At 46.8% G+C, this 27,957-nt stretch overlaps 1 protein-coding gene and 1 pseudogene across 1 annotated transcript; both read left to right on the top strand.

Moving 5' to 3' along the window:
• Positions 1-9,239: 9,239 nt before the first annotated feature.
• LOC137146710 (olfactory receptor 6F1-like) lies at positions 9,240-10,190 on the top strand. The gene has a single exon (XM_067538195.1). The coding sequence runs from the start codon at positions 9,240-9,242 to the stop codon at positions 10,188-10,190; it is 951 nt and encodes a 316-aa protein (XP_067394296.1).
• Positions 10,191-17,479: 7,289 nt separating this feature from the next.
• Positions 17,480-18,415, top strand: LOC137146709 (olfactory receptor 10A4-like; annotated as a pseudogene).
• Positions 18,416-27,957: the final 9,542 nt, after the last annotated feature.

Raw genomic sequence — 27,957 nt, 5'->3', positions numbered from 1 at the left:
TTGGTTTTTATCACAGCAGGTCGCTGTTATACAAACTGAGATGTGTAGTTGTCAAGAAGGGGAAAAGGTGCCTCTTAATCTCTGGGTTTGGGGTGGTCACTTGCCGGGTGAACCCTGCAAGCAGTAACTAGTGGCTGGAAACCAGGGCAAGACCCTTATTCTCGCAGGATCATTACTGGGGTTAGAGCTCTGCGCCATCGTGGCAAAGCATTAGGGCACCCAAAGTACAGGGAGGGTGGGATGGAGGGACTCCTTCCTGGTCTGTGTGATTCCCACAGCGTCACAATGATAGTCCCATAGCAGCATAAAACTGATCTACTTGGTACAGAACACACAAAATCAGACACATGCCTGCCTGGAAAAGGCTTCGAGTTCCGGTTTTGGACTGGAAAACCCCCCTTCCAGGGGCATTTGGTTCTTCTGGAGACCAGGGAGGCTTTTCAAGTCCAAAACAAGCCAATATTCAGTTGCTGGGGAGGGGGACCTTCCAGCTGTGGCGTCTGACTTCAGTGTGGACCTCCCACATCCTAGGGAGGTTATAGAATCACCGTACCACTCATTCATTGTCATTCATAATGGCAACGAATAGTCAGCCATGATGAGCATGGGTACTGCATGGGGCTAGGGAAACAGGGTGAGGAGAACTCTACAACCTGGTCCTTTTCATCAACCTTCCCTGTGTGGATCCCACCACCCCCGCCTGCGTTCTCAACCCACCATTTGGGCTGGGACCTCCAGGAGAGAGCTCATTTGAATATTAAACTTTAATCTAGTGATTGACGTTTGTGGAATTTGATTCTCATTGTGGCGTACAGTTCATGTCATTCCCCCAGACACATCTCATGGCAGCTCCAGAGAGGAGAAATGAATTCTCAGAATTCATCCTCCTGCCATTTGGGGATCTCCCTAAACTGCAGGTTTTTCTCTTCCTGCTCTTTCTAACCATCTACTTGGTGACCCTGGCTGGGAACATCCTCATTGTGGTGCTAGTTGTGGCTGATCAGCACCTTCCCACCCCGAGGTGCTTCTTCCTGGGGAACTTGTCCTGCTTGGAGACCTGCGACACCTCCGTCATCCTGCCCAGACAGAATCACTTCTGACGTGGGACAGAATCACTTCTGTCTGGGGCTGCCTCACACAATATTTGTTTGGTTTCTTGGGAGCCACAGAGTGGTGTCTCCTACCTGCAATATCTCATGTTTGGTCTGTAGCAATATGCAAACCAATGCACTATGCAGCCCTTATGAAGAGCAGCTTATGCCTCCGGCTAGCAAGTGCTTCTTGGGTAAGTGGGTTTTTGACTCTTCCCATAATAGCATTTCTAATGATACAATTCACTGTCTGTGCTCCCAATGAAAGTGACAACTTGTTGTGTGAATCAGTGGAAATAATAAATTTCTACTGCAGTGATACGTAGCGGATGGCGTTTGCCGTTACCAAACACAGTGGAACAAAAGACTCCGAGGGAGCCCACACCCAGATGCCCGCCTCACTGGTGCTCAGGGCACTCACCTGAGAAGTGGGAAGAAACCAGTTGAAATGCTGCTCTGCATGGGGTAGGGGACGGGAATTGGCCCTTGTGTTCTGTCTGAATGCCCTGGCCACGGGGCTTAGGGTTCAAGTGGAGGCGGGGGGTAGGGATGGGTGTGTTCTGAGCATGCTCCAGGGCTCAATCCAGCAGGTGAGATCGGCAGCGTAGCGTGAGGATCCTGAGGCAAGGAGAAGTGAGATGTCTGCCTAGAGTGAGGCTGCTGTGTGTCTGTTCTCTGGCAGGTAGGCCGGCTCCTACAGTACTTCAATGGTAGAGATTTAAAGGCTGCTATCAGATCCCCCTCATTCTTCTCTTCTACAGGCTTAAAAAAGCCCAGGTCCCTCTGCCTCTCCTCATGAGTCATGTCCTCCAGCCTCCTCATCATTTTTGTTGCCCTGCACTGGTCTCTCTCCAATTTGTCCCCATACTTCGTGTAGTGAGGGGCCCAAAACTAGACACAATACCCCAAATGAAGCATCACCAGTGCCAAATAGAGGGGAATAATCACTTCCCTCGATCTCTTGGCAATGCTCCTACTAATGCAGCCCAATATGCTACTAGCCTTCTTGACAACCAGGGCACACTGTTGACTCATATCCAGCTTCTTATCCACTGTAATCCTGAGGTCCATTTCTGCACAACTGCTGCCTAACCAGTCTGTCCCCAGTCTGTAGCTGTGCATGGGATTCTTCCGTCCTAAGGCCAGGACTGTGCACTTGTCCTTGTTGAACCTCATCAGCTTTCTTTTGGCCTAGATCTTGTGCAGAAGATATGATATGATTACTGGTCCATTCTCAACAACGACATCGTACTAGTTGCTCAAGAATCTTGGGTGCTCAGAGAGATTTTTTCCAAAGCATCTGTGCACCTCGCCTGCCAGATCGGGCCCTGCAGGCGAGTCAGGCAGGGGAACGTCTCCCTTTCCCAGGTCCCAGTATTTCTCTGTGGCCTCTGCTGCCTGGGGTGAGGCTGCAGAGGTCATGGCTAGAGACAGAAACACAGGGGCCTGTGGCCCTTTTGTTGTAACCACTTAGGCACCTACAGGGTCGCAGGCAGCTGAGCAGGGGTTTTGTGAATCCTGGGAGGGCTGGATTCTGGGGTTCAGATGTCTAAAGGGGAATCTTTGTGACTCCAGCCCTAGGCCCACATCCTCATCCTCGTGTTACAGCTGGGGAAACTAAGACAGTTGTGGCGCAGTTACCTGCTCGGTGTGACTCAGTGGGCTAGTGGCAGAAAATAGCCTAGAAACCAAACCTCCAGAGTCCTAGTCCAGTACAATGTCTCCTGCACCATGTCCACTTGTGATGGACTATGGCACCTGAGTGTCTTGCATGCCCAACTCCCATTCACTGGCTGTGGGATTTAGATGCCTAACATCACCTCTCATGGGGAAAAGCCAGCCTGTACATTTATAGCCAAACCAATATCCTGAGAATTCCCCCCACTCCCACGGGATGTTTTCCACCAGCTCCTCCTCATGTTTTACCATTGTCTAAGAGACCCTCATAACTGTGTGTGTTACCAAAAGCCTAGCACAATAAAAGAACTAAACTAAGTCTTCTTTCTGTCATCTTTGTCGTCAGACCTTCCATTATCTGCTCAGTTCATGTCTCGTGTGAGGAATACCAGTGCACACCAGCCTTGAGACAGAAATGTTGTACCCATTTAACTGTACCGGCCTACGTTTGCCTGTGACAGGGCCGTGGGGCCCTGGGGCTGGAATTCCCGGTGCCACGCCAGCCCTGATTAGAGAAGGAGCCATAGCTGAGGGGAATCAGGCACTCTCTAGTCAAGGGCAGATATAGCCAGGGTGAGAGGAAAGGTGGGAGGCTGAAGTGAAACGTGGGAGAGTGAGAGAGGCACCTGTAGGAAAAACCTGGAGACGGGGGAAATTCCTCCTTTATAGAGGGAACAAAGGAGGGAAACTGAGGTGAGGGGCTCCCATGAGTCCTCCAAGTGGATGCAATTGTACTGAGTCAAAGGTGCTTTTGGCAGTGTAGTGCATTCCCACACGAGAAAGGGAACAAGTGAAATATCGGCAATCTGTGTCCGCACTAGACACTGCAGGAAGGACTGGCAGAGACCTTAGTAGGTCATCTATTCCATGCCCTGCACTCAAGGCAGGACTAATTATTGACTAGACCATCCCTGATGGGCGTTGCTCTAACCTGTTCTTAGCAACCACCAGTGACGGAGATTGTACAGTCTCCCTAGGCAATTGATTCCAGTGCTTCACTGCCCTGACACTCAGGAAGTTTTCCTCAATGTCCAACCTAAACCACCCTTGCTGCAACCTCAGCACATTGCTGCTTGTCTGTCCCCCAAGGTGAAGAACAGCTTTTCACCCTCCTCCTTGTAACAACCTTTTATGTGCTTGAAACCTCTTCCCACATCCCTTAGCCCGCCAGTCTTCTCTGCTGCAGACTAAATAATCCCTGATTGTTCAACTTCCCCGCATAGCTCAGGCTGCCTAGACATTTAATTGCATGTGTTGCTCTCCTCTGGACTTTCCCCAATTCGTCCACTTCTTCCATCAAATATGCGCCCAGAACTGGACACACGACCCCAGCTGAGGCTGTTCAGCGTGGTGTAGAGTGAAATAATTGCTTCCTGTGTCTTGCTCACAACGCTCCTGCTAATACATCCTACAAAGATGTTTTGGGGGTTGGTTTTTCTCAATGGTGTTCTGTTTGTTTTGCACAGTGCCAGCTGCACAGGCAACAATGTTCCTGCGGTGAAGAGACATGCGAGGCAGCAGAGCCTCAGGAATGCTTCGGGGTGGCTATACTGTAAACTGGGCACTGTGGGAAGCAAAGCTTAATGTGGCCAATGTTATATGTATCCTTCCTCATGATCTCTAGATGGCAGCTGATCACAGAGAGCAGCAAATAGACAGTAATAATTATTAAACCTGTGATTTCAGTTACTAATGTTCCTGAAGTAATTCAGAGTCAAACCGCAGTATAAGATTGAGGTCTATCTCTCTGGTACAGTCAGGTTTCGGATTAGACAGTTATCCTTCAAAGCGTTGAGCAATGTGATTACATCCCTGTGGCAATATTTTTGCCAGGCATCAATTGAAAAACAAAACCAAAAAAGTCTTTTTCCAAAATACAATTATGTGAGCCCCAAGTATTCAACATTTGGTCTTCATGAACAACAAAGCTTTGGTGATGCAAAATGATTCACACTGATGTTAACTTGGAAGGAGACTTTATTACATGCTGAGGGAGCCACTCATGCTATGAGAGGACTGGGAACAACAATCTTCTAGACAGTTTTGCATTCAGAAATAATTCAATGCTTGTATTCTTCCCTAAAGGCTGGAAGAAACCATCCATGGTCTGGGCCTTTCCAAGAATCCTACCGTAGTTTGTGGAAGAACCCAAAATCAGGGGTCCTTACTAACACGTCAAAGTCAAAGTTTATTCTTTATGTAAAGAAGGTGGTCCCTATATGCTAGGGACGACCCTTAACATAGAATTCTAAAAGCTTTTATAGCCTTACACAAACTAGTCTTTTTAAGTCAGTTTCCATGGCCATACATATAAAAAAAACTGCTTATCTAGGAATTTTTTGTTCAGTATTTTCAACTTTCTTATCCCTGCCCTGGTCTACACTTACCTGGAGATTCGGCAGCAATCGACGGGAGTTATGCAAACTACGCAGACTAGCTTGCGTAACTCACGTTGACTGCTCTGCTTCCCTTCTGCGTGCTGTCTACACTGTGCTGTGCCAACGGGAACAGCGTTCCCATCGACGCAGCGCTACGCTACTTGAGGGGCTGGTTTACCAGCGTCGACTTCCTGATCGATTGAGCAGGTCTACACTGACCACTCAATCGATCCAGAAAGCTCGATCTGGTGGCGGCCAATTTGCCGCTGTCACTTTAGACAAGGCCTAAGTTACAAGGTCTTTCTCTGCATTCCATCCCTGCTGGCGCCTAGGCTTCATAACTACTTTATTACTTCTGAACATTCTAAGATTAAATAACTGCTAGAAAGACATTTTCCATCTCAGGCTTTTCCCGCCACAAGTTAGGTGCTAAATTCTCTTAGCAATGTCATGGCAGCTGGGTGTTTATAGTGTACATTACCCCCCTTTGAGGATCCCACCCAAAATATGTAAAGCATCTCGGTGCATCTGATCTAAGCAGCAGCCTGCACTGCCTCGTTTCGGAAATGGTTGAGCAGGGCACTGAGCTAACGGTAACATTGTCAAAAAATGTAATTGAACTTCTATAGTGACAGAGCAGTTTTGGAGTCAAGTTGCAGACTATATTGCAATGCACACAACTGCAAAGATGATATTGACTGTATCCGAATCGGAACATGAATCGGTTTGTGGGAATGTGTGACGTCATCCTTCACAGGATGGAGTCAGTATTGCTCGGTTGGTTATGAAACTCTCAAACAGACCAGTCAGAGCCTGTAGTTCTGGTACAAGAGGATATAATTTCTATAATTGCTGTGGAACTGAAGATCCCTGTGACACAAACTTTCCTGGGAGGTGGCAAAAAGTGTATACTTTATAATCTCTGGTCTCTAACCTCCATGCTTCCACAGTCTGGGCCTTTCCAAGAAGCCTAAGGGAGTTAGATGCCAAGTTCTCATAGCTATGTCATGGTAGTTGGGTGTTTCTGGTGTACATTGCTCCACCTGGGGAATCCCAACTGAAACGTGTAAAGCACCTGGCTGCATCTGCATTGGATCTCAGGAGCAACTGGCGCTGCCTCCTTTCAGAAATGACTGAGCCAGGCACTGAGCTAAGGGTAACATGGTCAAAAAACTTAAGCAAACATCAAAAGTGATAGAGGAGCCTAAATCTCATCACCTCTCAGTGAGATCCAGGCTACTAAGTCATTTTGGGGCGGGGGAAGGGCTCCTTAGACTCCTAAACCACTTAGGCTCCTTTACAAATGTTACCTGTCGTGACTGAGTGAGATTACTGAAGGGGGATTGGATACATGCACACTTGCCTTGGAGGGTAAGAGGAGGTTTGGCTGGAGAAAATGTAAGATCAGTGAACTCTGCTGAGATTTTCAAAACCTTCTATGGGATTTGGATGGGAATTCAGCATCTAAATCACTTAGGTATTGCTGAAAATTTCAGCTGTAAAATCTAGGATTGGTGAGATATTTCTTGACAGACACTGCAGTGTGCATCCAATAAAAAGAAATTTGTATCTGGATTAGAAGCTTCTTCCCTCTCCAGGCCTTTCTCTTTCAGACTAGAAGTTTGACTCTGGCTTATTTTTGCAAAACTGTTGAGTAAATCCCAGCTTTCCCTTGCCTGTTACGTTCCCCACAGCAGACGTGTCTCAGGAGACTGCACCTTACCACAGAAGGCTATAAAACGAACCAGAAAAGACGTTTCCCCGTTTGACTGAGGATATGAGGGATGGGTCACGTTGTCAGACAGGGCAGCTTTTCTACATTGTCCTTCTATTTACGGTTGACATGGATGTACGTGAATCTGGTGGAGAGAGAAGATGGACTGAGTAGCCTGGATCCTGAGCCCTGAACAGCTGAGTGAGGAGGTGACAACAGAGACTCCAGCTGCTGGCAGATACTCCTTTAAGGTACATCAGCCTTTTCCTCTACACCTGCAGCTTCAGTATTTTTTGCAATGTCAGTGTGTCAGGTAACTAATCCATGGCAATCCAAGGGGAATAGGGCAATGATCTCTCTCAAACTCCCAACCCAAAGCAAAATGACTGAATTTGGAAAAAGACAACAGCTGCCAGGTCACTGCTGTCCTAGAGCCTTACCTGGCTCCATCACCATGGTATCCAGGCACCTCTCTGTCTTGCATGGGTCTATCCTGCCAGCACCCTGCTGCAGGGCTGTTCTCCCTGCTTTACAGGTGGGGGCCTGGAGCACAGAGGGATTGATGGGTAGAGAGATTTCTGCACCTAAAGACACAGACCCCTCTGCTGGGATTTGAAATCAATGGTTAGCTACCGACCCTACTCAGGCATGCGTCCGCATATTTAGGAACCTACCAGCCTTTGATAATTCACCTGAAAGTCACACAAGGAGCTTCGAGAGGTCCAGAGAGCTGATGTGGGTGAAGCAGAGCTGATATTTGCTGCTGTGCTGAGTGTGAAGGGCAGAGACATTGCCTATGAGTAGGCCTGGCCAAATTGGGGGAGGGTTTGCTCTTTTGACAACTAATATTGATTTGGGGGGGGGGTCAGTTATTAACTATTTTAATTTTTACTCCTTGCACGGCAGCGAGGCCGGTGAGACCATCCCTGCAGGCTCAAGGCGCGGGAGGAGGCTGCACTAACGCCCGGTGTTACTGACCATTTTTGTTGCTGGTTTCGGTGTTTCAGCTGACAGCAACGTTTACCGATGTTAATGATTGAAATCGCATCCTGCCGAGCCGAACTGTAAGTTTCAAAACAGGCTCCAGGTGTTAGCTGTGCAAATGCCATTGAAATCAGAGGCTCCTATCCTTGAAGTCAGTGGAAAGTTTAGCTTTGGCTTCAGTGAGTGAAGGCTCAGACAGCACTGAGTTACTCCAAGAGTGTAACATTAACTCTGTGCATCACTCTTTATGGGATCACGTCCTTATTCAGCGACTAATCAGGATGAGGCATGGCAGAGAAGACAGCCACAAAACTGAGATTTAATATTATTTAATCCAAAAACAGAAGAAAATGTAGAGCTGAAATAAAGTTGACTGGCATTTTTGCGGGAGAAATGTTTTCCTGACTGAGATCAAAATGTTCCATAGGAACATAGCAATTTTGACAACATTTTGTTTACGAAGCAAGTTATTGTCTGTGGATTTATGAAACAGCACAAAACAAAATTTAAAAATGTTTCTCTAAAATACAATGTCATATAAAATAAAAATAACCTAAAAATAAAATGAACATAGATAAATACATTTTTAAAAAGTCAGATTTGGAATGAAAAGCAACATTTGAAATCATGGATATTTGAGTTCCACACCGCTCTCATTTTATGAAAATAGCCCAGTTTGTATAAATTTCAAATTACATAGAAAAAGTTATCTTGCAACAGGGGATACATTTCTAGCCAAACTGGTGCTTTCTAGCTGGAGTGCTTGTTGTGTTCAGTTTTAGTTAAGGTTGTCTCTCTATGTGGTGTGTCCCATTGCAGGACAAAGAAATATTGTCCTAGGGAAGCTCAGGTATTTGTCAGATAAAATTTTTCAAATAGCTTTAAAAGAGTTTGTGGGCCCATCTCCACTGCAATTCACTTGGAGTTGGCTGCCCAATGAATGCATATCTGAGCCTTAGTTGCTTGGTTTTTTCTTTTATGGCAGCTTGCTCTAAAATATAAAATCCTGACCCATTTCGCCAGTGAAACCCTGATCTGCGAATACATGGTTCTGCTTTCATACACCGGGCTGTGAAAGGTGTGACTATTTGAACCAACATCTGAGTTTGTATACTCTTGTACTGGAGCCCAAATCATGTCGCATGGGTGCCCTCTGTGAAGTTACTACTTGTGTTTGCCGAGAAACTAATGTTGTATTGAACCTGCAGCCTGCCCAGATACGAAATCTGTTCCAGAGATCAAGAGATGGCATTTCCCCTCCCCTAGCCTCCATATTTCATTCAGCTATTTTTTTGGTAGCCAACAGAGGTAAACAATGAAAATAAGGTTGACATATTTCAGAGTGAATGTTGTTTGTTTATGTCAGTGTGAATTTCTTTCCTGTAGACACACCCCATGGCAACCCCAGAACAGGGAAATCAAACGTCCATCACAGAATTCATCCTCCTGGGATTCGGGACTCTCCTTGAACTGCAAATCCTTCTCTTCCTGCTGTTTCTAGTGATCTACTTCTCAACCATGGCGGGGAACATCCTCATCATGGTGCTAGTTGTGACTGATCAGCATCTTCACACCCCCATGTACTTCTTCCTGGGGAACTTGTCCTGCTTGGAGACCTGCTACACCACCACCATCCTGCCCAGGCTGCTGGCCAGTCTCCTGACAAGAGACGGAACCATCTCAGTGAGTGGGTGCATCACACAATATTATTTCTTTAGTTCTCTGGTATGTACAGAATGCCTGCTCCTGTCGGTGATGTCTTACGATCGGTATTTAGCCATAGTCAAACCACTTCACTATGTAGCCCATATGAGTGGCAGGGCTTGTCTGCAACTCACAGCTGGCTCTTGGGTAGGTGGCTTCCTAGCTAGTAGCATAGCAACAGTGTCAATATCACAGTTAACTTTCTGTGGCCCCAATAGCATTGACCATTTCTTTTGCGATTTTATCCCCCTTCTAAAACTCTCCTGCAATGATCCTAAGCTGATGGGAACGTTGTCTCTCACACTCAGCTTCCCTTTTTTACTGGTCCCATTCCTAGTGACCGTGATGTCTTACATGTCCATCATCTCCACCATCCTGAGAATCCCTTCCACCACCGGGCGGCAAAAGGCCTTTTCCACCTGCTCCTCCCACCTCATCGTGGTGTCCATTTATTATGGAACTCTGCTTCTTGTCTACATGTTCCCCACAGCCCACAAGCTGAGCGACTTCAAGAAAGTTCTCTCTGTCATCTACACAGTCCTGACTCCCCTGGTCAATCCCCTCATCTACACCCTGAGAAACAAAGAGGTGAAGGGGGCCCTGAGGAAAGCTTTCAGGAAATTCATGTTAGGACAATGGTAGCCAACCAGGTGCCTTAAGTTAAAATAAAATAGATATGCCAGAGGCGTTAGGAAATTGTGCAATTAATATTTGATTTTTGTAGTGTATTTCAACCCCAGGTTTCTTTCCAAAGGGACAGGAATCTAAAGGAAACCATCTAACCTGTTCCTCAAGGCCCAGCTCAGACCTATTACTAGCTCATTCTCAGCAGTGACATAGGGCCAGTTTCTCAAGATCCTTGGGTGCCCAGTGGGATTTTTCAAAAGCATCTGGGCACTTCACCTGCTGGATCAGGCCCTGCAGGTGAGTCAGGGTGGGGAATGTCTCCCTGCCCCAGGTCCCTGCATCGCTCTGGGTCCTCGGCGCCCAGCTGCCCGGTGTGAGGCTGCGGAGTGCATGGCTAGAGGCAAAAACACAGGGGCCTGTGGCCCTTTTGCTGCAAACACTTAGGCACCTACAGGGTTGCAGGCAGCTGAGCAGGGGTTTTATGAATCCTGGGAGGCCAGATTCTGGGGCTTAAGTGCCTTAAGTGGAAGCTTTGTGACTCCAGCCCTAGGCCCACATTCTCATCCTCGTGTTACAGCTGGGGAAACTAAGGCAGAGCGAGGTGCAGTTACCTGCCAGGAGTAGCTGAGTGGGCGAGTGGCAGAGAATAGCCTAGAAACCAGCCGTCCAGAGTCTTAGTTCAGAGAAATGTCTGCTCCACCATGTCCACTTGTCATTGATAATGGCACCTAAGGGTGTTAGGTGCACAACTCCCATTCACTGGCTGTGGGATTTAGGTGCCAAACATCACCTCTTATGGGAAAACCCAGCCTGTACATTTACAGCCAAACCAGTATCCTGAGAATTCCCCTCACGCCCAGGGGATGTTTTCCACCAGCTCCTTCTCATGTTTTGCCATTATCTAGGAGACACCAAGAACTCTGCATCTGTTACCAAAAGTCTAGATCAATAAAAACTAAACGAAGCTAAAAATGTCTCTTTCTGTCATCTTTGTTGTCAGATCTCCCATTGTCTGTCCCCTTCGTATCAATATGTAAAGGTTTGTCTACATGTAGACGTTGCACCACTTTAGCTATCCTGGCAATTTGAGTGGGTGAATTGCTCCAGCCCGGAAGAGCTGGGGGTAGCCTGCTATGGCAGGAAGGATTCTGACCAGAGGGCAGTTTAGGGTGTTTGCAGCTGCAGGTAAGACTTCTGGGTTTAGTTCTGAACTTGAAGTTAATGTATGACACCAATGGGAGGGCTGTTGTGATTTGCACTGGAGAAAGCCTGTGTGGAGTTTACTGGGGAACAAAGAAGGGAAACTGAGGTGAGGGGCTGAATTTTAGGCTATTCTGAGGCCTTCAGGAGGTGCCATGCAGGACCCACTCATCCACAGCGAGCGGATGTAATCATAGTGATGTAAAGGCGCTTATATCGATAGAGTTCATTCGCATACAGGAATGGCAATAAACCAGACCAATGCTAGTGACCTCCACATTGGGAAACTGTGGCCGCACTAGCGATTGTACTGACATAACAAAGCCACACCATTAAGCAGAATAGTGATACTGGTGCAAAATCTGGGTGGAGACCTCTCCCAATAAGTGAGCCCCTGTGAAAATACGTCAGGACGTTCCTGGCGTTGAAATGAACTCCGATAATCCAAGGAAAGGGGCTTTGCATTAACATGGAGTGCTGATAATCTCCCAAGTCAAAAAGGGCCGACTGATGGAAAGAGAGGTCATATGAATAACCCACAGCTGGACACTTGGATGCGTCTACGCTGCCGCCGGGGGTATGGTGGATAATGGAGGGTGAAGTCTGGAGAGGCGTGATTAGGGTGTAGAACGGGCACTATGGGGAAGAGAAGGTTAATGTGGCCAGGATTTTGTGTGTCTCTTCTAACAATCTCTGGATGGCAGCTGACCACAGGAATGACAAATGGACAGTAATAAATATTAAACCATGATTTCAGTAACAAAAATTAAGTGATTAATAGTCAATAAACTCAGAATTAAAAATGAAAGCCACAGTGTGACAATTCAGGTCCATCCTGGGGTTATAGCCCATTTTCAGTTTAGATCTGTCTCCTTCAAAGAGTTAAGCAAAGAGATTTCATCTTTATCTGCAATATGTTTGCCAGAGATCAATTAAAAAACCAAACAAAAACCCGCCTGCTTTTAAAAATGCAATTATAGGAGACCCAAATATTCAATAATGGCTGTTATGAAAACAAAGCTTTGGCGACAGAAAATTATCCCCACGGGTGATAAAGGACTGAGACCTCATTACATTGCTAGGGAGCAAATGATGCTACCAGAGGACTGGGACTAACAATCTTCTAGTTTGTTTTGCATTCAGAACTAAGTGGATATTTGTATTCTTCCGTAAAAGCTGGAACAAATCTTTCCTTCAGGGGAAGAAGGGATTATAGGTCACAAACTTTGTGCTGAAAAAGCACAGGTTTTGAATCAAGTTACAGAACCTGCTGTAATACACAGAAATGAAATGATCACATTCACTGTGCCCAGACAGGACCCTGAACTGGTTAGTGTGAATATCTAACCAACCCTGTAGAGGAGAGTAATCAAGAAGTTCTCATGATTATCATACAGTCCAACAGACCAACGCAGGGGCCTATAGTTCTGGTACAAGATTATCCCATTCCTATAATTGCCGGGGCACTGAAGATCGCTGAAACTTTTCCGGGATATGTGAAGAAACCATTTGTCCTTTTGTAACCTCAGCTTGCTAGCAATTCAGTGGGAGCTGGGTGCTGCTTGTATACATTACCCCGCTTTGAAAATCCCCACCAAGATGTGTAAAGCACCTTGTTGCACCTGCATTTTATCTGAGCTACAAAGTTCATTTGCTCTTTTCAGGAACGTCTGACCAGCAGGTCTTGATCTAAGGGTCACATTTTGAAAAGCACAGGCAAAGTTCAAAAGTGATTTAGGCTCCAAAGCCCCATTGACTTTCAGTGAGACAAGGTGCTATGCCTTAGTAACTGAAGATTGTACTCTAAGAGCGACATCCTCTTCCCTGTGGTACTGAGAGAGCTGGTGAGATGATGTGGGTAACACAGAGCTAATATTTGCTGCTGCTGCACTTACTTCTAGGGGTTCGCACATTGACTATTAGTGTCAAAGAAGGCTAAAGATATTAGATCATAGAATCATAGAAGATCAGAGTTGGAAGGGAACTCAGGAGGTCATCTAGTCCAACCTACTGCTCAAAGCAGGACTAACCTCAGCTATATCATCCCAGCCAGGGATTTGTCAAGCCAGGTCTTAAAAACCTCTAAAGATGGAGATTCCACCACCTCCCTAGGTAACCCATTCCAGTGCTTTACCACTCTCCTAGTGAAAAACCTTTTCCTAATATCCAACCTAGACCTTCCCCACTGCAACTTGAGACCATTGCTCCATGTTCTGTCATCTACTGCCAGTGAGAACAGCCTAGCTCCATTCTCCCTGGAACCCCCTTTCAGGCAGTTAAAGGCTGCTATCAAATCCCCTCTCATTTTTCTCTTCTGCAGTCTAAACAAACCTAGTTCCCTTAGCCTCTCCTCATTAGCCTTGTGCTCCAGCCCCCTAATAGTTTTTGTTGCCCTCTGCTGGACTCTCTCCAACTTGTTCACATCCTTTTTGTAGTGGGGGACCCAAAACTGGACAGAATACTCCAAATGCAGCCTCATCAATGCCAAATAGAGGGGAATAATCACTTCCCGTGACCTGCTGGCAATGCCCCTCCTAATGCAGCCCAATATACTATTAGCTTTCTTGATAACCAGGGCACACTGCTGACTCATATCCAGCTTCTTATCTGCTGTTACCCCCAGGTCCTTTTCTGCAGAACTGCTGCCTAGCCCATCGGTCCCCAGTCTGTAGCTGTGCATGGAATTCTTCCGTCCTAAGTGCAGGACTCTGCACTTGTCCTTGTTGAACCTCATCAAATTTCTTTTGGCCCAATCCTCCAATTTTTCTATGTCACTCTGTATCCTATCCCTACCTTCCAGGGTATCTACCACTCTCCCTAGCTTAGTGTCATCTGCAAACTTGCTGAGCGTGCAATCTACCCCATACTCTAGATCATTAATGAAGATATTGAATGAAACTAGCCCCAGGACCGACCCCTGGGGCACTCCGCTTGTGACCAACTGCCAGCTATACATGGGGCCATTGATCACTACCCGTTGAGCCTGATGATCTAGCCAGCTCTCTATCCATTTTATAGTCCATTCATCCAACCCATACTTCTTTAAATTGCTGAGAAGAATTATGTGGGAGACTGTAACAAAAGCTTGCTAAAGTCAAGGTATATCACGTCGACACATCCATAGAGCCAGTCACCTCTTCATAGAAGGCAATCAGGTTGATCAGGCATGACTTGCCCTTAGTGAATCCATGTTGACTGTTTCTGATTACCTTCCTCTCTTCCAAGTGCCTTAAAATGGATTCCATGAGGACCGGCTCCTGCTCCTTGAGAACCTTTTTTGGAGCAGTTCCTTGGCCTCTCTCTCACAGGAGGCCAATCTAGAACAGGGGTTCTCAGACTGGGGATCCGGACCCCTCAAGGGGTCACAAGGTTATTAGAGGGGGTTTGCAAGCTGCCAGGCCCCTCACATGCCATGGATGAGGCTGTCACCCTGCGCGTGGCTGACAGCCAGAGTCCGTCAGAGCCGAGTGGTTGGAGAGCATCATCACAGCCTGAAATATTTTCAAAGAGGGTCCCAGAAAGAAAAGTTTGAGAACCCCTGGACTAGACGATCACAGTGGTCCCTTCAGGCCTTGGAATCTATGAAATCTGAGAGATGGCAGATTGCGGTCGAAATCACTGATCCCCCTGAGGCAGACTTGAACCAGAGTATCCCACACCCCAACTCCAGATCCTAACCACTGGGCTAAAAGTCATGAGGGAGGTCCTCCTCTTCCCCCTCTCCAGCCCAGCCTCACTTTGTGTAAGTTCACCTATAAGGGCCCAATCTGATAGGTGAGATCTGAGCACGCTTACCAAATTGAGCCCCGCAGGGAGGTTAGGGGGATGACCGGCTAGCTCCCCCCAGCCTGTGAGTGGCTCTGGGGCTGGCTGGTGTGGGGCTGCAGAGCACATGCCCAGATGCAGAAAGAGAGGAACCTACATGCCTTTGTAAATCTTAGATTTGGGCCCTTCCCTGCTTAGGCAATTTTGCAAATCCCAGTAGGTGCTTCTCTGAATGTTTTGGCTCTTGGCCACCTTTGAAAAGATGGCCCCCAGTCTCTGTGTGCATCTGTTTGCAAAATGGGGACAGTCGCACTTCCCTACATCATGGGTGGGTTGTGAAGCTAAAGAAATGGTGTGAGGCACTTACTCCTACACAGGCTAGATAAGCACCTTAGAGAGAGAGAAATAGTGAGGGTCCTTATGGGTAATACGTTCAAAATCAGCCATTTAAGGACTTTAGTCTCATTTTTAAAAGGTTTTGGGTGAGCCCAGCTTCCAAAGCAGACACATTCCGTGAAGCATTAGCTTATTAAAAACCCAGTTTTCTAGTGGACAAAGTTTTGATGGAAAATTTTCCACCATCCTTTGGTCCTTTTTCTCCACTGCTTTGTACCTTTGTGTAGTCATTTACGTGTGAGCAATGTGAGTGCCGCCTGGGTGTGGAAACACACCTGCCAGTACAAGAGGGTAATTCTGTGCCTAAAAATGTAATCAGGATGTTGGCTGCTAAGTACACTTCTAATGGGTGCTGTATGAAAAGAGACGGATGGACGCAGTGTTGTTGTAGCCATGTTGGTCCCGGGATATTAGAGAGACATGGTATGGGAGGTTGTATCTTTTATTGGACCAGCTTCTGTTGGCACGAGAGACAAGCTTTTGAGCTTACACAAAGCTCTTCTTCAGGTCTGGGAAACGTACTCAGAGCGCTGCCGAAGAAGAGCTCTGTAAACCTGTACGCCTGGCTCTTTCACCAGCTGAAGTTGGTCCAGTCAAAGACATTACCTCCCCAACCTCGTCCGGTAGGTAGGTAGGTGACTGGGTGCATAGGTAGAGAGGATAATGCATATGAAAGTAGAGATAGATAAGTATGCATGAGATGGGATATACGCTCAGATTCTGTAGTGAGGAGCACCAATATAAATTCTTGCATAGATAGATCAATAGATATTGCATGTGACTGCACAGATAGAAACATGATGAGGATGAATGGATGAATAGATATTACATATGAAAGGATGGATAGATAGAGAGACCACTTGATTGATTATCCATGGGTTTAATTCTCCTCTCACTTCAACAGATGAAAATTAGGAGTAACTTTACTGAAGACAGTTGATTTACAATTGTGTAAAACTGAACTGAAGGGAGAATCAAACCTCTGCAATAGACAAAGGGGAGTATAGTTTCACTGCACTGCGGCACTGGAGCAGTGAACTGAAGGGAGAATCCCACTGAAATGCTGTCTGACATTTCCACCTTCTCTGAGTAAATTGTTCCCCAGACTGCAGCTGTGGCTCCATAGAAATGTGGGGGCTGTGTAGACAGGTCTGGCTGGTGTGTTTTTGTGCATGCAGTATGTGTCTGTGTCCCTACATAAAACCCCCTATGGAGTAAAACCTAGAGCAAGGTAGCAAAGCGGAGCCACTTCAAATTTTGGACTAATCAGTTGAGCCAGGACTACTTGAAGGTTTGTAAGATCAAGCCCTGGTGGGTCTGTCTACACAGCACTTTGGACAGAGCAGATGTGAGCTTCCCAGCCCAGGTTGGCAGCGTTGGGCTAGCTGGATTCACGCTAGTGCTTGCAGAATAGCTGTGAAGACGCCACTTTGAAGGGGTGGTGGAGGCTGAAGCTTAGGATCTGAAGACTAGGGAAGTGGGTGGGCTAAGACAAGCCACAGTAGCAGGTGTCTGCAAAGCCAGGCTGGGAGGCTCTCTCCTGTCTGCGCTAAAGTGCTGTGAAGACACACCGAATGTGGTCTGGCTTGTAATGGGAGCCAGGGATATCCACCTCTGTAACTGGACCTAGCAAACAGGAAATGAAGCCCCATCGTGTCCTCATTTTAAAGACCAGGGAGATCCAGGCTGACATTCTCACAACTGGCCACTGTTCTGGGTGTCCAAGTTGTGATACCTCACGCCTGGCTTTGTAACTGACGTCTATGGGATCTGTGGGTTCTTATTGGCACTGAGCTTCAACCACCAGATGTCTTACAAATGGACGCACCACCGAAAATTGGTGTATCAGAGATAATATCTATGTATTTCTTATAGCATTCACCCAACTAATCCAGTTCCTGAAGAATTTTATTGTCTCCACAGATATGAAACAGCCGTAGGCCATGGCTAGCAGGAACCACACAGTGGTGACACAGTTCTTCTTCATGACTTTCTCCAACATCCTGGTGATCCGCGTTTTCCTTTTTTTCTTGGTGATGCTGATGTACCTCCTCACCATTGTGGGGATTATGCTCATCATCACACGCTCGGTAGTGGACCCTGCCCTTCGCTCCTCCATGTATTTCTTCCTCCAGAACTTGTCCTTCCTGGAAATCGGTTACACCTCGTCCACCATTCCCAAGATGCTGGTGAACTTCCTCTCCAAGAACAAGAGCATCTCCTTCCTGGGCTGTGCCACACAGATGTATTTCTTCTCCTTCTTGGGGATCACAGAGTGCTGCCTACTGGCCGCCATGTCCTATGACCATTACGTGGCCATATGTCACCCTCTGCACTACACGGCCATGATGAGCAGAGCTGTGTATCTCCAGCTCTCAGAGGTGTGCTGGCTCATCGGGTTACTGGTGGGCGTCGGGCAGACAACTTTCATATTCACTCTGACCTACTGTGGGCCGAACAGGATCAACCACTTCTTCTGTGACCTGCCCCCACTGCTGAAGCTGGCCTACGTGGATACCTACAAGATTGAAATAGCTGTGTACACCATTGCTGTCACCTTCGTCATAGTGCCCTTGCTGCTCATCCTTTTGTCCTAGGTCCATATCCTACAGGCTATCCTCAGCATTGCGTCTGCCGCGGGCCAGAGCAAAACCTTCTCCACCTGCTCCTCCCACCTCATCATGGTGTCCTTGTTCTATGGGTCTGCCTTCGTGACGTATCTAAGGCCCAAATCCAGCTACTCACTCAGCACGGACAAACTGCTTTCCCTGTTCTTCTCCGTGATGTCTCCAGTTCTCAACCCTTTGATCTACAGCCTGAGGAATAAGGAGGTGAAGGAAGCCCTAAGACGGGTGATGGCCAGAAAAATATTGGTTTGAAAACTGGTATGGGGGATTGATTGTTTTTGTATTCTTGTGATGGATTTGGAGTTGCCTGTAGTAGCTCGATCTACGAATTGTATGGCAATTATATTCATTACTTAAGAATTCTCAGTTATCACCCTGAGGTATTGACATGTTCTTCTCTCAAGCTCATCATTAAAATTACTGTTCAGTTGGGACTGCCGATGGGCACAGTTGCAACACTCACACTGTCGGAAACCTTCTGTATTTGTAATAGTTCATAATATATTGCACTGACACTCTAACCCAGCAAGGCAGATAGAGATACTACAGAATGTCCATTGACTCACACTGTTCCTTCCAGAACAACCGGAAATGTTAGCCATCATCTCCCTCATCACCATCACCTTCCTCCTCGTCAACACTGACCATCATCTTGGCACCTCCCATGGGTGATGTCTCTCTCTCCTCCTGCCCACGTGCTGGGTATCAACTTTTATAATACATTGCACAGGCTACAGGCCTGTAGCCTCCTGGCATTACTGCTGAATAAAATAAGGGCAAAAGCGATCTCTGTGGGTACACTGTAGCAATCTACGAATACTGTATGTTTGTCTGAATAGTGAAAAGATTGTTTTTATGCACCTATGGAGTTAGTTCAACAGCCGCGTGTTCAGGAAACTACCCAGGAAGATGGACAATAGTTCAGATGAGAGCTTCTCTGCAAACACCAAGGACAATTAACAGTGATATGCTGCCTCTGCCCACCCGTAGCGAGCCTGGTAGAGCAGCTTTCCCAGGAATGAATCCCTCCCCCTCTGAAGAGAGGGAACTCAAAAGACTGAGGGGGATTTCAAGAAAGCCACTTCCCAAAGAGAGGAGAGCCTGGTTTGCTGAGGTGGTTTAGGGGGTGAAATTGCCTCCTGACCTCCAGAGGCAATTCCTAGAGGAAGCTTAGCCTGCATGAGCGGTTTTAATACTTGTCTCTTGTCCTACTGTTAAGATTAAACAATACTTTGTTTGAAGATGGCTGTTTTGCGTCACTGTTATCACCACAGGTCATGGCTCCCAGGGGGGAAATGCACTTGTACCGAGTCCAGTCGGACCTGCTGAACAATCCTGCTGTAACCCAAGAACCTGGTCTGGAAGTGGGAGAATCCCAGGATTCCACACCAGCGATGTGAAGGCTCCTGGCCTGACACCTGGAGGTGGGTCAGACAACCATGGAATCACGGACTGTTGGGTTGGCAGGGACTTCAGGAGGTCATCTACTGCAACCCCCTAATCAAAGCAGGACCAACCCTGATAAATCATCTGGGTCCATTCAGTGAGACCCAGAGAAGGACAGAGGGACATCTCACCCTGAAGCAAAACAATTCTTTTCTTTTCTCTCTACCTTCTTACTTGTTTGCCCATTCCCTCTCTTTTTCATTTTCTGCATTTTTTTATTTTTTTCTATCTTTTCCATTATTTTCTCTTTTTTTCTTTTCTTCTCTTTCTATCCCCCCCCCCACGCCCACAGCCATCCCTGCTTTTTGTTTTTAATGAGAGGTTGCTGAATGAATCAAACTCCTTAATGCATTTTTATTCACCCGTTCACTGCACTTTGAAGCAGGAGTAGATGTAAGAGCACTAGGGAATTTTAGTGCACAGCCGCTCAGTCTACAGGGACATGTAATGTGTGGCATGCTAGTGAGGGGTAGATTTACACCCTGGCTTGCTGCAAACTAAGCCCTACCCTATACTGCAGAGATAGCTTGATGTAAGATGTCTTATGTCAACCTAACTGTGTAACCGGACACACTACAGTGTTCCTCCCGCTCCTGTAAGTCACCCATTAGGCCCATCTAATAAATCCACTTCGGCGAGAGGCGTAAGGCTTAGGTCAATGTAGTTCGGGCAATGCAGTATCTGTATAGACACTGCGTTACTTGCATGCTTTGTTGGATGTCAGCATGGGCTGACAGCCACAGTCGTGAAACTGACAACATGTCAGTTCACTGCTGGTAGGGTCCCTATGTTTAAATTCATGCCCCAGGGCAGGGGCGGTCCAGCTGTGGGCCCCGCCGTGCTGGCAGCTGGAGCCCCTGGTGCCCCCTGGCTCACAGCCCCTGCCACAAAACTGACAAGAATGTCAATGTCACTGCTGGTAGGCTCCCTGCTGTGAAATTGAACCCTGCAGCTGGGCTGGCAGTTCATGCTGTCATCCCCCAAGACTGCCCCACTGAAGTCAGTGCAAGCCCTCCTGGGGAGGATGCGCACCACCGGCAGAAGAAGGGTAGCGTGGACATGCAATGATTATTGCGGTGGTTGCAGGCTGACTTAACATAGGTCGACTTAATTGTGCGGCGTTGACAAGTCCTAAGTGTTTGTCTACACAAACCCCAAGACATGGAGAATAAGATTTTCCAATCTGCCTTGTGGGGGGAAGTGTGGGGGTAGGTTCAAGAGGAAATGGAAATAGTTTTTGTTTTCAAGGTTGTTTTTTCAAGTGGGGATTGAGGAGGGATTGACAGAAAAACAACATGTTCTGCTGACATTTTTTATGGCAAAAATATTTTTGTCAAAATTTTCCATGACAAACCAGAAAACACAAAAATTCAGAACAGTTCTAGGTCTGAGCCCAGACAGCGCAGCCTGGACTTGGAGCGTTACCTGCAAATTCTGAGGGGCTCTGAACTAGATTCTCATCTTCTCCCAAGACAGAGGGAAGGAAGGACAGCTGTGACATTAGGATCTCCATTGTTTGTCCCTACACAGAGCGCAGAGAATGTGCATGCAATTCATATGCTGTATCTAAGAGAGACAGACCCTGCGTCATTACAGAATCCAAGCATGTGCCTAGGCTCAGCATATAACTGGGCTCATTGACATCAACGGGCCCGCTCCCATGCTAAGGTTTTGGCACACATTGAATGTCTTGTTGAGTCAGGACCACATACGCTCCCTGCCCGTGTGAACACAGTGTTACCTGTCCTGTAGAGACTGTGATTGACCCAGACCACGGCTCCCCATGGACCCACTCAAAGTGGTTTCCCGTCATGTACAACTATAAGGAACCTCCACGTTCATCATACACAGTGCCCTCACCTTAGAATTTCAGCCCCACGGCACCACCCCGGGAGCGTCACGCTCAGTTCTGGTTCTCGGGGCAGGTTCTTCTCATTTCTGAATTCAGCCCCTGTAACTTTAAAGTGCCCAGAACTAGCGTCACTGCTGCTCAGATGCAGCTCACGAGACCAACTCCCCTGGGGGTGTCCCCAGTCACTTTCTAAAATTGCTAACGATGCCTTTCGGCAAATGGGTGAGCAGCAAAGTCAATCAAGGACCTCTGGCCTGGCACGCCGTTAGTGATCACTGGCAACAAGAATATAGGCATATGGGGACCGACTGATGGGGAAGTTCTTGGGTTGAGGCCGTTGGGTGTTTTCCATATTCCATTATGGTGCCTTACTTTAAGAGATCTTCTCACTTTTAGGATGTATTTACCCAGGAATAAAATACCCGCGGCCGGCCTGGGTCAGCTAACATTGGATCACAGGTCTCGGGCTTCGGGACTGAAGAATTGCAGTGTAGAGTTTCAAGCACCCCTGCCTGTTATATCTCTGGGGTCATCTGCACCACTGGCAGCAGTTGTGCATTGCCAGTATCCAGGCCACTGTGAATTGTTTCACAGTCACAATTTAATTGGTAGCTGCAATGGGTCCGAATGAAGCTACCTGGACTTCAGGACACGAGAAAAAAAATCAGATCCGAACACTGCCAATAAAGTTGGTTAGTCCCAGGAGCCAGGACTCAATTTCACAGCCCTGGTCATTCGTCTGTTATTAGCTGGACAAGCAGCACATGCAAACCACAATCCTGTGGAACACGCCACTGGCTGGCTCAGAAGCCACATCAAGGGAAGTTAGATGCGGAGTGTGAACAAACTTCTGGCTTCTGACCTATAGAAATGATCCCCTTGGGGCACTTTTAAAGTACATTGCCTTCTGGGAGACAGAGAGCTTGTGTCCTTACCGATCGATCTATTCAGCTCTTTATCTAGCTATCCCTCCATACTCATAGAAGGTGAGGGTTGGAAGGGGCCTCAGGAGGTATCTAGTCCAGCCCCCTGCTCAAAGCAGGACCAACCCCAACTAAATCATCCCAGACAGGGCTTGGTCAAGCTGGGCCTTAAAACCCCAAAGGATGGAGATTCCACCACCTCCCTAGGTAACCCATTCCAGTGCTTCACCGCCCTCCTAGTAAATCCTTCACCATCCTCCTAGTAAACCTTCCTTCTGTATAATAATCTGGCCAGGCACCTCATTGTCTTTTTTGTTGTCTCTGTCCATGAGGATGTCTGTCCATTTTTTCCTCCTTCTGCTGTTTGTCCATGCTACCCGTTGGTCTGCCTATCTGCCTGTCCCTGTGTGAATCTGCCTCACAAACTGTCCATCTATTCAAACATCTCTTTGTCCACCTGGCTAAATGTGTTTGCATTCCCCTTAGCTACCCATCAGAACACACCCATCTCTGTGGCAAGTGGACGTCAGTGGGCAGGGGCTGCTGAGTGGCAACACGTCACAGTCACAGGCGCTAAATTCAATGTAAAGCTATAGCCTGACTTTGGGTAACTAAGGAACATCCCGTCTCACTCTGTGTGCAGCTAATTTCACAGGCAAAGCCGGTGGGAATTGGAGCCGATAAAGGTATTGCAATGTGAATGCAACACGCTGCTACCTGCAGCCGTGACAAGGGGATAAACTTTAACAAGATCTGTCTCTGTCCCTGGTGGCTGAGCAGAGAAGCGGCAATCAACCGTCTGTCCATAGCGTGGGAGCTGCTGGACCTTAAGAATGCAGCTGTTTCTATGTGTCTGATCACAGATCTGCAGTGACAGATCCCCAGCGGGAAGGAGCCCTGATCAGTTTCATCTGGAACATGTTCATCTCACTGATGCTTTGCTTAGAAGAAAATAATTTAAAAAACTGAAACAAAACCTTGCTTCGTTATGTGCTGGTTAAAGCCATCCCATTAGCAACATAGCTAGTAAAGTGAAATCTCTCCAATTAGCCCCTGTGACACTGTAGAGATTTACAGTAGCAAACACAAAGAGTTATAATGTCATAGGCCTTAATGAGATGCTGAGAAGTCTTCAACCCTGCTGAGACCTGGGCCTTGCCTGGAGATCTGACAAACTTCTCTGGAAATTACCAGGCCAGTGGCAGAAACAAAGTTGCTCTTCACTGTAATGGGTCCCGCGAGGGCCATTAGACTGCAAATGTTGTCTGGAAACGCAGGGCTCAGTGGCAGTCCCATCCGGGCTGCTTAGAAAGGAAAGGCCGAGGCATTGATTCAAATTAGACAGAGGAGGGGCTGGGCTTGTCCCTGTCATATACTCCCCTGATGGGGGTCATGTAAGGGGTCAACCAATTCATTCCCAGCCCTGTGAAAGGTCGTCCCTGCCTTCACACATTCCATCAGAGTCACACCTCCGGAGGCAAGGCCAGGGGGAGAAGGGGCTGCAGTAAAACTGACATGTAAACAAACCTCAGGTTCCCACTTGCTTAGCAGAGGCAGCACATCCCTTGGCAGGGAGCAAAAGGCAATTCCAGGTTTGCAGGCCTGAGGGACAGAGCTGAGCCAGGGAACCTGCCTTGTGACAGGCTCTGATTTTCTGCTCACACACCTCAGCTCTGCCCACGTCCTGTCCTGCCCCTAACCCACAGCCCCGTCCATTATTCCAGCTCTGGATTTATACCCACTTACCTCTGATGATGCCCCTCCAGCCTGACCCACAATCCCGCTGCTGTCCCAGGCTTGGCTCCTTTCCCAGCGCTGCTTCTGTGCCTCAGTCCTGATTTACATCAATTACTCCTGTTATTCCCGTGGGTGTGACCTGCAGCGCCCCAGGGCATTCCCGTGCTGTGTCTGCACACGGTCCTGACGCTGCCCTTGCTGGCCAGGCACCGCATCCGCAGAGCTCTGGTATTTCTGCTGGGTTCTGACTCACAGCACCTCCTGCCAAGCCAGCCCCGGGATGGAGCTGAGCATTCTCACTGCATCACAAAGCAACTTATGCCTCCCACCCCCTAGGCACATGTTCACTCTGTGGTGATAGTCCTGGACCCCATCTAGCTGCACCAAAGTACACTGGTAACAGCCCATAGCATCACTTCACTTACACAGGCATATGGAACAACAAAACTTATCTCCATTGGCAACCCAATCACCTTCCAACACCTTCTGCATTACACAAAACTTTGATATTCATTTTCACAGAATCACAGAAGATGAGGGTTGGAAGGGACCTCAAGAGGTCATCTAGTCCCACTCCCCTGCTCAAAGCAGGACCAACCCCAACTAAATCACCCCAACCAGGGATTTGTCAAGCCAGGTCTTAAAACCTCTAAGGATGGAGATTCCACCACCTCCCTAGATAACCCATTCCAGTGCTTCACCACCCTCCTAGTGAAAAATATTTTCCTAATATCCAACCTAGACCTCCCCCACTGCAACTTGAGACCATTTCTCCTTGTTCTGCCATCTAATGCCACTGAAAACAGCCTAGCTCCATCCTCCCTGGAACCCCCTTTCAGGTAGTTAATGGCTGATATCAAATCCCCCTTCGTTCTTCTCTTCTGCAGACTAAACAAGCCCAGTTCCCTCAGTCTCTCCTCATAAGTCATGTGCTCCAGCCCCCTAATCATTTTTGTTGCCCTCCACTGGACTCTTGCCAATTTGTCCACATCCTTCCTGTTCGTTATAAATTGTGGGGGTTAATTTTTTAAGGAAACACAAAATTGAGCACAATACTCCAAATGAGGCCTCAACAGTGCCGAATGAAGGGAATAACCACTTCCCTCGATCTGCTGGCAATGCTTCTACTAATGCAACCCAATATGCCATTAGTCTTCTTGGCAACAAGGATGCACTTTTGACTCATGTCCAGCTTCTTGTTCACTGTAACCCTCAGGTCCTTTTCTGCAGAACTGATGCCCAGCCAGTCCTTCCCCAGTCTGAAGCAGTCCATGGGATTCTTCTGTTCTAGATGCAGGACTCTGCACTTGTCCTTGTTGAACCTCATCTGATTTTTTTTGGCCCAATCCTCCAATTTGTCTAGGTCACTCTGTATCCTCTCTCTACCTTCCAGCGTATCTACCACTCCCCCTAACTTAGGGTCATCCACAAACTTGTTGAGGGTGCAATCCATTCCATCGTCCAGATCATTAATGACGATGTTGATACCGACACACAGTGATTCCTGCCTAGAAATTGAGGTTGATCTTGGGTTTAATGCACTTGTGCTAAAAACTATGTTTAATTCCTGTCTTTGCCATGGACGCTGTATGAGGCACTAAGTAGGTCACTTAGGTTAAAGTTCACAAACCAAAGTGAGTGGGAGTTATGTGTCCAAATCCCCCAAGCAGGTTGGAAACTTCAATCTTAAACACTGTGGATTGGATCTTCAGCTGGTAGAACCCAGCTGTCACTCTTTTGGAGCCAGAGCCCCACCTGGCGTAAATCAGCTGTGACTCCACTGGAGTCACAAACTCCTTGTCTGACTTTGCATAAATTAGACTTGCAGATTTTAAGGTCAAAAGGGACCAATATGATCATCTAGTCAGACCTCCTGCACAACACAGACCACAGAACAGCACCCACCCACTCCTGTAATAGACCCCTAGTCTATGACTCAGTTATTGAAGTGCTCAAATCAGGGGTTAAAGACTTCACAGTACAGAGAATCCACCAGTAAGTGGATTACTTAAGTGTCCCTTTGCCTCGGTTTCCCCCCTGTAAAATAGGGATAACAACACCTCTCAACCTGACTGGGGCATTGTGATGTTTAAGTCTGTTCATGACTGAGGAATGCTCAGATAACACAGTGAAGAGGCCTGTGTAAATACCTAGGAAATACAGATAGGTGGATTTGCAGCATCTGGGGATCTAACCTTCAGGGCCTCAGTTTCCCTCTATTTAACAAGAGGATCAAGCCCTCTCCCTACTTCATAGGGCTGATGGAAGGTTACATTTATCGTTGGTTGTGGAGTGCTCAGACTCTGCCATGTTTGGCATCGTTCAGCTACCTAAAAAGACATTGCAATCATAAGGAATGGGCTCTCAGCCAGATGCCACTGAGATCACAGGCCAAGTTCTCAGTGGCTTCAGTGTTACCAGCACTGGGCCTACATGTGTTACTTGCTGATGAATTAACACTACAAAGGGAAATCTCTGTGGGTGCCTGGGGCACTGTGATCTGACCCAAGTGCCGAGTGCCCCAACATGGCAAATGAGATGTTTTGGTTTATCAATTTTGATGGACACAGGGTTGATGAGATGAAATCTTGGCCCCCTTGACATCAGTGGTAAATCTCCCCTTGGCTTCAACAGAGGCTGGATTTCACCCCATGTCTCTGGCCAGTTGAAACAGCATGTGAGAAAGAGATGACATACTGAGAATGTCTGACTGACTTCCTCTCACATTTTGGCAGAGCAGATGGCAGTTTTTAATGTGATTTTTTTGTTCATGGAAAGGTAAGCTATTTTTTGAATTTTGTATAAATTGTGTATTTTTTCATTATTTTTCCATCCTATGTGATGATACCCCCAAATGAAAGTTTTTCAGTTACTGTTTTTTAATTGTTGAGGTTTCTTCTTTTCTTTTCCCATTTCCCCCCACGATTTTGGTGGCAAAATGGAAAGAGGACATAACTGGAAAGAAAAGGTGAGGGAGGGGAAATGGGGAAGCAGAGGTGGAAAAACAAACAAAAAACCATGAAAAAAACAAAAATGCAGAAAAATGCCAAAATGTTTCAAATACATGAAAATCGCTCCTTGTGGAAAGTTACCAAATGAAACTTATTTAAAAAATGTCATCCTCAATTCTTTACCATTTTCCAAACACCTCCAGCTATAAGACTTATAATTACTGTCTAATTTTCTATTCTTTTTTCTTGGTGGTGTTTGGAAATTCAAACGGTGACACGCAATTTTAGAGAACACACATACATTCTGAGCACTTTCAAATCAATGTGATATAATGGTATAGGCACAATGTCAGGGATCCTTAAATCCAAAGGACAGTTCTGTGAATTATTCCTGTCATATGTTGTTATTTCTCTATTACCAAATTCTTAATATTAAATAAAAAGGATGAACATAATGGTCTTCCTTTTCATAAACAGTGCACCTGTACATTTTAATGTTGTGCTTCTAAATGCATTTGGAAAGGAAAGCACCATTGGAGTTCAAGTCATTAATGTCCAGATGAACTTGGCTAGCTGGGAATGCCAGGGTGGGAGTTTTACTCCAAAAGGATTGACAGCCAAGGAAGGTTCAAATAGCTGCATCTAGATCTGGTGAAAATTGCTATGTTTTTGCTATAAAAATTTCAAATGAAATCTTCTTTAAAAATCTTCTTTAAAAATAACATATTTTCAATTTCTTTCTTTTGATGTTTGCATTTTGAGGCTTTCCCCCCAATTTTTCCCATTTTGCTGCAAAAGTAGAATGGTGGAGGAAAAAGGAGAACACCCCCTCAACAAAAATCCTGATTTAATTTTCATTTCTAAAACTTAAAAAAAGTTTTCATT

Source organism: Emydura macquarii, unplaced genomic scaffold (genome assembly GCF_026122565.2).
Source record: "Emydura macquarii macquarii isolate MOO-44397 ecotype Brisbane River unplaced genomic scaffold, CSIRO-AGI_Emac_v2 contig_470, whole genome shotgun sequence".
Lineage (NCBI taxonomy): Eukaryota > Metazoa > Chordata > Testudines > Chelidae > Emydura > Emydura macquarii.
Note: the sequence above shows the minus strand (reverse complement) of the source record. Positions and strands in the feature narration are given on the sequence as shown.

What these genes read in the sequence shown, in the direction of transcription:
- LOC137146710 (XM_067538195.1), top strand. Translation starts at nt 9,240, where the DNA reads ATGGCAACCCCAGAACAGGGAAATCAAACGTCCATCACAGAATTCATC.